We start from the raw sequence: 10,321 nt of genomic DNA, 5'->3' as shown, positions 1-10,321 counted from the left end.
CCCCCACCCCCGCTGGCTTCTCACTTCACTCAGAGTAGGAGCCCTTGACCTCAAAGCCCACGTGACGTTGCTCCCATTACTCTGCCTCACCTCTCACTCCTCCTCCATTTACTCCACTCCAGCCACACTGGCCTCCTTGCTATTCCCCTAACACACTCATCACCCTCCTAACCCAGAGCCTAAAAGGTGAGAGGCAAATGTGTAGAGCACTGAAGAGATAATACAGGAGAATAAGCTTGGGGTAAGGGATGATTCCTTAACAAGACACAAAGAGGAAAAGGTTGACACATCTGACTTCATTAAAACTAAGAATTTCTGTCCATCATACCATAAGGAGGAAGAAAACACAACCAAACTGGGAGAAATTATTTGTTTTATACATATATATATATATATATATATCTGAAAAGGATTAGCATAGAGAAACTATAAAGTGTGCCCATAAATCAGTAAGAAAATTACCCCCAAAAAACACAGAATATGGAAAAAAGACTTAAGACATTTCACAGAATGAGTAGCCCCTTAACCGTGTGAAAAGTTATTCATCCTCATTTGTACTAGATAAATACACATTAAAACCACAATAAGATATCCTTTCTCAAGCATCAGATGAGCAAAAATTAGGAAGTAGAAACTAGAAAGATAGCAAAGGGGGGTGAGGTTGTGAAGGAATGGCAGTGTGAATTGGTACTGCCACGTTACCCAGTAATTTTAGTCCTGGTGTGTGCCCTGGAGAATCTCTGCGCAAGTGGATGAGTACACATGTGCAAGAATGTTTATAGTGGCATCATTTGAAAAAGCAAAAAAAGTTCATTTCCAAATGTCCATCAACACTAGAATGGATAAATATACTTGAGAATTAGAGTCCTATGAGTAATAAAATGAACTCAGTTAATATGTACCAAGATGCATGAATGTCAAAAGTATGTGGTTGAAAAAAAGAAGCAAGTCACAGAATACATACACTATGGTTACATTTATATAAAGCTGGTGAAGAGCACAAACAAAAAGGATATCTTACATAAGCCACACAGATAGAGATGTGGTAAAATTACGTAGAGAAATAAGGGAATAATTACAAAGTCCAGGATGGAGTGAGAGTCTGCATGTGTGAGAAGAATGAAGTCAGGGAGAAACACTGGAACTGGTAATGTTCTATTTACTCTCCCGTTGGTGGGTTCACAGATCTTCATTTTATTATAGTTCTTTAAATATTACATATATGTAGTGTACAGTCTTTTGTACAATAAAACATGTTGAGTGCAAAAAAGAGTGGAAAAAGAGAGTAGGTGGTTAAGCTGTGGAAATCATGTATATTATTAGCAGCACCAATGCGAACGAAACCAAATGTTACAGTATACAGACAGTTATGTGTGACTTGGGCTGAAATCTCCAGTGTCTTCACCATAATTGGGTTCAAAAGGTGCTGTCATGAAAGTGGTGTACTCTGGAAAACTGTTAGAAAACTCAAAAAGTGGCCCTGGTGACGACAAAGAATGATATTGAAGATGCATGAAACTCTTTAAAAGAATTTTTTTCATTAAATCACAGTGAAAAAAAGTACTTTTAAATTAACATGATTTTACATGTGATTTTAACTATGTATGTGTGATTCATTAATCTACACATTAAATAAGGCAAGTAGACATGTATTTCTTCTACATTTATAGAACTATATATATATTCAAGTTGGCCAAAAAAGTTTCCTTTCAATCATCGTGTCGGTATTATGGGGTTATATTTGGCATACACGGTTATATATGTGTCAGATTGGAAAGGGTTTTACCTGGAATGAATTTTTGCCACTTCTGATCCACATTGTACTTCACACAGTGATTTCCTGAAGGAAATATAATGATCTGTTCATCGAAGAAGAACACATTGTTGGACACGTGGGATCGAAGACCAAAAACATGCAGCGACTGAGCTACCACAGTGGACATGGTCCCAGTAAGGAGTTTCGCTGAAGATGCATCGCAGCTGGTGAGCGTGGAGAAGCGCGTCACCCCGCCCACATTACCGTCCCCGCCCCCGCGACACGCCCCTAGATCCTCCCCTGGACTCCTCCTCCGCCCCCTCCCCCTAGCAACCTTCTCCCGCGCCCCCGACCCCGCTCCTGCGTCTCCTCTTTCCTTTGGCCTTCGTGGCTTCCTGCTCCTCCGGACGACCCCGAGGGACCCTTCCCACCTGTCGCTTCTGCTCTCTGGATCACCAGAGCACGCGTGTATACAGGGTACTACGCCTACGAATCCCAAGCAACACTGCACTCACAGACGCCCGACCGGTTCCTATAGCAACGGGAAACCGGAAGTGTGTCAGCAGCCGGAAGCGGAACTCCGATCAGAAAGTTCAGCGGCATCTGGGGGCTTTCGGGAGTTGGTGCTGTTCGAGTCCACGTGGAGCAGCGGGCGGGAGGGCAGGGGGCTGAAAGCGGGCGGAGGCGGCGACGAGGGGATCCCTTTTCCAGGCGCGGGGGCCTCGGGCTCCTTCGCTTCCTCCGGCGGGTGTGGACGTGCGTGCTGCGAGATGGACACTCCCCCGCTCTCAGGTTCGGACTCGGATTCTGACGACCCCCTTGTCACAGACAGAGAGGTAGGTGTCATCCGAGCTCTTGGGGCTGCGCGCAGGAGAGAGGTCCTCACTCCCCGGTACTGACCGCCGATCGTGCCCTGTAGTTGCAGGAGGCGTTTTCCCGAGGGCTTCTGAAGCCAGGCCTCAACGTGGTGCTAGAGGGGCCGAAGAAGGCCGTGAACGACGTGGTGAGCTCGGGCGCCCGGTTGGAGGGTGCTGGACTTGGGATGCGCGCGAGGCACCGTTGTGCTCGGGAGGCTGCGTTCTAGTCCCAGGAAAGACACAACCTGCCTATTGCCAAAAGGGTCAACTACCTGTCGGGGTCTTGGGGGTTAGCTCTTCATCCACTGGCCTGTTACTGTCTTGTGAGCTTAGTGTCTGAATTTCCTAGACTGGCCTGAAGCAGTGTTTGGCTGAATTCAAGCGGGATCTGGAATGGGTTGAAAGGCTTGATGTGACCCTGGGTCCGGTACCGGAAATCCGTGGACCTCAGGCAACATCTCAGAACAAGGATCAGAAAGCTGTTGATCCAGAAGATGACTTTCAGCGTGAGATGAGTTTGTATGTATGTTTTCAAATGTGGCAGAGGTTGTGCGTTCTTGTGCTGGAGAGGGGGAAGCTGTGGGCCTGTACTCCTCAGACGTGTCGTAAGCCGGGGTGTAGGGAGGAAGTCTTCTTTGGACTGAAGAGCTAGGAGATTCTCCCTGGTTGAGAGAAGAGCCCCTTTGTCCAGCAATCACAATTTAAAGTCCAGTTTATTTTCAAATAGTTTTAAAGTTTGTGTGTGTGTGTGTGTGTGTGCAGTTAATTATTAGAACAAAAATTTGCTTATGGAAGGTCCTTATGTGGGCTTTTCTTAGTGACCTAATAAGAATGTGTAATTGGCATTTGTTTGTAAGTTAATGGGCACTTCTAAAGCAGTCGTTCTCTTAAACTACTAATTTATTTTTAGCAGTACTCCCCACTCCTTTTAAAAAGAGTGTACATCTCAATTTCTCCCATTAAGTTAATGAGGTTTTATTACTGTTTTTGTTTGTGTGTGTGTTCTTGCTGGTGGAGGTCAGATGTTGAGAGTCCTGACCTTGGATGCCTCATGAGAGCAGTGAAAAGGATGTACGGCCTCTCTCCCTTAGCTTATTTTACACTTTTGTCCTACATCCTCAGCTACTGTCAGGCCCAGGCAGCAGTGCTTGCAGTATTGCCCCGCCTCCATCAGCTCAAAATCCCTACCAAGCGGCCCACGGATTATTTTGCAGAGATGGCCAAGTCTGATCAGCAGATGCAGAAGGTGAGAAACAGAAATGGTTTTCTCTGGATAGCTGAGGCGTTGTACTTAAGTGTATTCAGCTGGCTTATCTCCTTTAACATTTAAACATAGGCATAAGCCCACTGATAGGGACAATTATTATCTCAGTTACCTACATCAGATTCGTGCCAATCACCACCAATTGGATAAATGTAAGGATGACTTTTTCCTAATTTAAACAGTTAAGGGGAGGAAAGTACTGTAAGAAGTGTGGTCCCTGAAGTAAAGATGGCCTTTATGCATTTCCTAACTGGCTTGGTCATGGCATGATGTGTGGAAAAGACAATAGTTCTTTCCTGCCAATGCCTGGGGGCAGCAGTATAACTGGTAGACAGTTACCTTTCTCTGGGTCTCAGTTTTCCTCTTCTGTAAAATGAAGGATTAATATATGGCTCAGATTTGATATAATTGAGAGTTAGGTAGAATTTGCCCTCATTCAACTTTGGGAGGCAGAGAATTACCAACATCTTATCCAAGATATACCTAAATAATTCCCTTGGGTCTCAAGCTGGATTTTCTTGTCTCAGTGAACTCAGGGAAGCTAATCTAGAGACGAGCCCAGACCCATCTCTGCACATTCAAACTGACAACTGCTCATCCTTTAACTGAAATGTGTATGTTTAATGCAAGCTGCTAGGTACCTGATATCAGTTTGAGCTTTTATTGTGTATGTGGTGTATTGGAGAAGGGGGCCGAAGCTGCAGACATGTTTAACCACAGTCTGCCGACAGTAGGGATGGAGAGAAGTTAGTCTTCTCTCCTGGTACAATGCCATTTTGTGTAATGGATCAAACAGCACACTGGGAGGAGGAAGGTCGCTTTGATATTCTGGCTGCAAGGCTGAGACTTTTGGTGTCTTGGACAAAGTGGTCAGCCTTTGGGCCTTATTGTCCTTGTGTGTAGAACGCAGGGCTTGAAGTAGATGTTTCACAAGGTTCCTTTGAGCACCATAGTTGGCAGAGCTGGAAATAACTGCTCTCTGCTGCAGTGCATCCTAAGCAGCAGTCATCCCATTTTCAAATAACATAAGCTGATAATATTTTGTGTTTTAGATTCGACAGAAGCTGCAGGCTAAACAGGTCGCCATGGAGAGGTCGGAAAAGGCTAAGCAGCTGCGAGCACTTAGGAAATACGGAAAGAAGGTGGGAAGGAAAATGAGCTGGGATGGGATGGGGCCGAGTGTGTTTGTCAGTAGATTGCTTGGTCTGAGTTGGTTCCGTGCCCCGTGTGTGTTCCATCGTGTGTTTACTGTTTCACAGTGGCATGGGTGCTAGTGTCCGTGAGCACAATCCCTCCTGGACACCTGTGTGTAGCCAGAGGTAGTGTGGTCATTACCGGCAAGTCATGCGCCTTCCCGGGCTGCAGTTTGCACACCTGTACATCAGAGAACTGGGTCCAGATCAATGATTTCCAAACCTGACCTCACAGCACAGTCAACTGGGGAAACTTCAAAACAGATTTCTAGGCTTCAGGAACTCTGGGAATCTGTATGTTTTCATCCCTTGCCCCTAAAGCTTCTCAGATGTTTCCAATACACATCCTGGTTTGAGAATCACTGGCCTAGATGATTATAAAGTCCTTGAAGGAATCAATCATATTATTGATTGTTATCCAGTCAGAAAAAATGGCACCAGTATGTTTGAACTGTGACCGAGTTCTAATGTAAAGCCAGAAGGCGTACCATGAAACTTTTCTTGATTTCCTTATTTATTTCATGGTCACCTAAGAAGGAAGATGACAAGAACTAAACTTAGGGTTGTGGGAAGAAATGACTGTGAAGAGGATCAGCATGGGTGTTAAGACCTTGTTAACATTTTGGACGTAAACACTTGTGATCTGGGTGCTGAGCTGCTGTCCACAGTTGCAGTTATTTCACTGATGGATCCTCAGCAGGGTATGAGCAGATTAGCATCCTGGGCTCTGCACAAGGGCAGCTGTGGATCTATTGGATGGATGTGGTTGGTGGTTGAGATCAACTCAAAGACTTGGGCAATTGGTTTAACATAACTTAAATTATCAAAGGAAAGAATAACTTAGTCAGGCCCATTAGCCCCTTGTTTCTAATTTGAGGAAACCTCAGGGCTGTTTCTCAGTGGGGGACAATTCTGCTTACTGGGGAACATTTGGCAATGCCGGAGACATTTTTGGTCGTCGTGTCCTCGTGGGGAGCGTCCTGTTGGCAGCTAGTGGGTAGAGGGCAGGGAGGCTGCTGAACACCCTACGGTGTCCAGGGCAGGCCGTGCCCCACCACACACAGTGATCCTGCTGCAGCTGTCATAGTGTTGAGATGGAGGAGTGCTGCCTTAGAGTTTAATCTCTTTTTGTCCTTAAAGCATTTTTTCTTTGTTTTTCGGGGAGATTGTTTTCTCTTTTGGTACTTTCATGCCTAGCAACAGTAGGTTAGATATTTAATCTGCCCAAATATAATCAGTGGGAGAATTGGATGTAGACATAAACAAGATTTGTGCAGTTTTGTAGGCAGGTTGTGTCATGGGGTAAGGGTGCAGACTGCCTGGGTGTGAATCTCAGCTCCGCACTTTCTCGTGTGTGACTCGGTCAAGTTGTGTAACCTCTCTGTGCTTCAGTTTCGGGGTCATAAGAATTTCTACTTCACTGGGTGGTTGAGACGAGAAATAGAGAATATACTTAGAGCTTTAGTGTAGTTGTGGCACATAGTCAGTGTTCAGCAGTGGTGGTAATGTCACAGCGTGGTTACTGAGAGAATGTAGACACTTGTAGTGCCGGCTTGGAGTGGGTTTAACAGTCCTGTGTCCACGTCCAGGTGCAAACAGAAGTTCTTCAGAAGCGGCAGCGGGAGAAAGCACACATGATGAGTGCCATTAAGAAATATCAGAAAGGTGAGTATACTCTCTCGTAAGGCTGCAGAGGAGCAGCGGTACCTGCTAATTCTGACAAACTCATAGTGCTCTAGAGGCTTGATTGATTTGGAACTATTGGACCTAGGGTTTGGGAATGGTGTGGGGAGCAGGATGGGCCTCTTAATACCAATTCCATAAGTAACATCCTTCTTTTGAAGCTTAATCTTTTCTTAAAATGTGGTGGCGCTGATCAGAGTACTTCTTGACTCCCAGGCTTCTCTGATAAACTGGACTTCCTTGAGGGAGATCAGAAGCCTGTCGCACGGAGCACGAAAGGAGGAGCCAAAGGCCAGCAGATGAAGAAGGGGTATGGGTGCTGGGTTCTGTTTTGGTGGTGGTGCATGCAGGGCCACAGTTCACGGTGTGACCTCAGTGCAGAGAGTGTGGCCACAGCTACAGGCCGTGTGATGGGCCCGTTCAGCCACGTCAGTCTTTGAAGTTTAAAATGAGGCGATTTCAGGATTTGGCACATTCTGAGTGAACGCTCAGTAGAAGTTGATTCCTCGTGTGTGACGGTTAAGTGTGCAGAGACCTAACGTTCCCATCTGGACTCTGCCACTCATTAGGAGGGTAGCTTTGAGCAGGTTACTTCACCTTTCTAAATGGTAATTTCCTTATCTATGAAAATGAGAAAACTGTAAGTGCCTCTTAACACTAGGAAGACTGAAAGGGATAGTGTTAGATATTATTATTGGTTCTTTTCGTTTACCTTTATGCATTTCTGGACACCCGTCCTGGGGGAAATGGTCATTTCTGTATAATATAGTACATGCTGTGATAGAGGCATTAGATAGAGTAGTCTGGAAGCACATTTTAGAAATATGTGACATGGCCCAGGGGTCAGGGTCAGGTGATGACTTCCTGGAGGAGGGTCCACCTGAGCTCAGTCTGAAGCATGAGTAGGAAGGAATTAACCAGGAGAACGGGAGAGACACGAGGTTTCGGGAAGAACCAAGAACACTAATGAGCAGAAGCATAGAGATGAGAGCAGCCGGCATTTGGTATCACAGGGATACAGTGTGGGCAAGGAGTGGCGCGGTGTAGCTGGGGGGACCTGGGCCGAGTACAGGGCAGTGTTTGTTGGCCTTGTGAGGAGCCTGGGCTGTATCCAGCAGTCAGTTGGGAGCCGCTGATGGGCTTTACTCAAAATACCGAGCAGGTCATGTTCATGTTTCAAATATTTCAGTGTTGCTTGTGTAAGTGAGGGAGGTGGGGACTGTTACAGAAGTCCAGAGAACAAGATAATGACATAAAAGTGTTAACGGGGAAGGAGAAGAGAAAATGGGTTGAAGAAATACTCAAGAGGTTAAATTAGCAGGTCTCAGTAACTGAGCTGGGTGTAGAAAACGAAAGAAGGAAGAATCAAGGCCCATTCCAGGTTCATAGTGTGGGTGGCTGAGTAACCACCAGCCTCAAGTTAGGACATAGATACAGGAGCTGAAACCAGTCTAGAAGGGAGATGACGTGTGACTTTGGATATGGTGAATTGAGATTCCTGTGGGATGACAGTTTTAAAATGTATTACACCTGAATGTTAACTGCATTTAATATACTTGAGGGGAATTGAAACAACTGAGGATGATTTAGCAAGATTTAGTTTAAATAGAAAGGTTTCTGAAGATAAGTGGTAAGCCACATGATATATCTGGGTCTTTTCCTGATTCTTGCTTTGTTTTCCTGCTTTGCTGGTTAAGACTGTAAATAGATGAGCTTGCCTGGGGAGTTTGTAGAGTAGAAATGTAGGGCCAAGGATGAGATTCTAGGTACAGTAGTACCTGTACAGATAGGAAACTGAGGGTATTGTTGGGTCATTACATTCATCAGGATTTGCAGTGCTGAGGGTAACGTGTAAGACTGCTTTTTTCCAGGCCCAGTGCCAAGCGACGCTATAAAAACCAGAAGTTTGGTTATGGTGGGAAGAAGAAAGGCTCCAAGTGGAACACTCGTGAGAGCTATGATGATGTATCCGGCTTCCGGGCCAAGATAGCTCATGGCAAGGGCCTCAAGAGGCCTGGAAAGAAAGGATCAAATGTAAGTGAGCCGGGGGCACAGGTGAGGGGCCAGAGCAGCTTCCTCTCCCACCCCGCCCCTCCGCTTCCCTTTCTTTCCCTGTATCCTGACCCTGGGGCAGAAGGCCAACTGCTGTGTGAATACATGTGGTGTTTCCTTTTCTGCAGAAGAGACCCGGAAAACGGACAAGAGAGAAAATGAAGAGCAGAACACGCTAAATAAGCAGCATCTTTGTATACAAAGACCAAGAAAAAGGGATGGAGACTTGGGATTTCACAATGTAATTGGATCCCTTCTGTTGGTTTCCTTTTGTAAAAATTCTTTCAATAAACTAAAGACAAATTTTCAGAGAAATATATATTCTTGGTTAAAAACTCAGGACTAAAAGATTTAGAAGTTACTTTCTACATATTAAGTAATACTGCCATTTATTGATAATAAATAAATGAGCCCTGTTTAAGTTAAAAGCATGGATTCTGGGGCCAGACTGCTCGGTTTGACACCTGGCTCTGCTGCATACTTGCTGCTTGACCTTGGGCAAGTTAATTTTTTCCATGTAGACATGATAATAGTATCTACCAAAGAGGGTTCCTTTCAGCATTGAGTTAATATGTGTAAAATGCTTAGGACGCTGCCTGCCGTATGAGAGTGTATCCCTGCATAGGGTTATTTTGCTGGGTGGGGTGGCTCTCCCTAATGTCTGCTGAGCCATGGTGGTGCATGTTTGAAGCTTCTCCACTGCTGGCTGGGAGCTGTGCACAGGTTGGATGTGGTGGTGGGCCATGTTACGTGTTGGGCTTTCCTGTATCTTGAAAGGTGGGCAAGGAAGACAGCTTCCCTGCCCTCCTCTCTCTAATCCAGTTTAGAAGCCATACTTTAAGGATGCTGCAGATATCTGAGAACTCTATATGCTTAGGCAGAAAAAACAACTGATTTTCACATTGTTTCCTTGTAACATCATTGGGACTTAAAAAAGGATCTCTTTGGTTTCCTATGATATTGAGTTTCTAGAACAAAAAGAATGAATTTAGTTTTTGTAAACTAATTTCAATGAGCAAAATTCTAAGCAAACAAGTCATGTTCTCAGAAGACCACAATGTTTAACCCTGACCTATTTTGACAGTCTGTACAATAGCAGTGAATGGGATAACGTAGAGTAATTCCAATAAGGAGCCTCAGCTCAGAGACTTTGAATTATATGTGGAACATTGAGAGCTTTAAGAAAGGTGAACACAGATTGCCAGAGTTCACACTGGTAGGGACAAAAGTAAATTACTGATTTGAGTACTTCTAAAGGTTTTGAAAACAATGTACCTTCTTTCCTTTTTTTTTTTTTTTCTTTATAGCAAATGGAATCACTTTCCTTAATTTCAGAGGTATACTTTATAGAACTCAGCATTAGCCCCCATACTGCTTTAAAATGCAATTCCATGCATTGAAAGATAAGTAGGAGCTAGCAGTTCCCATTACTGAGTCCAGGCTGTTCTTGCTTTGCTTTGTTCCACTATACGTGGACTTCAGCTATCAAGGTGCAGTTATAGCAGCAGTGTTCCTC

The 10,321-nt window shown here is 44.8% G+C and overlaps 2 protein-coding genes across 2 annotated transcripts in view; one reads left to right on the top strand and one right to left on the bottom strand.

The window, feature by feature from the left end:
• The window catches only part of CFAP57 (cilia and flagella associated protein 57), a 75,845-nt gene extending 73,902 nt beyond the window's left edge, over window positions 1-1,943 (bottom strand). The window contains exon 1 of the mRNA XM_007468275.1: window positions 1,787-1,943. Within this exon, the coding sequence (XP_007468337.1) occupies window positions 1,787-1,943 (157 nt within the window). The remainder of the gene's footprint in view (window positions 1-1,786) is intronic.
• Window positions 1,944-2,331: 388 nt separating this feature from the next.
• Window positions 2,332-9,120, top strand: EBNA1BP2 (EBNA1 binding protein 2). The gene is made up of 9 exons (XM_007468228.1): window positions 2,332-2,592; window positions 2,676-2,759; window positions 2,963-3,132; window positions 3,736-3,859; window positions 4,930-5,019; window positions 6,660-6,735; window positions 6,970-7,063; window positions 8,625-8,787; window positions 8,934-9,120. The coding sequence occupies exons 1-9, from the start codon at window positions 2,527-2,529 to the stop codon at window positions 8,982-8,984; spliced, it is 918 nt and encodes a 305-aa protein (XP_007468290.1). The 5' UTR covers window positions 2,332-2,526; the 3' UTR covers window positions 8,985-9,120.
• Window positions 9,121-10,321: the final 1,201 nt, after the last annotated feature.

This window comes from Lipotes vexillifer, unplaced genomic scaffold (assembly GCF_000442215.2).
Source record: "Lipotes vexillifer unplaced genomic scaffold, Lipotes_vexillifer_v1.1 scaffold661, whole genome shotgun sequence".
In the NCBI taxonomy this organism is placed as follows: domain Eukaryota; kingdom Metazoa; phylum Chordata; class Mammalia; order Artiodactyla; family Lipotidae; genus Lipotes; species Lipotes vexillifer.
Note: the sequence above shows the minus strand (reverse complement) of the source record. Positions and strands in the feature narration are given on the sequence as shown.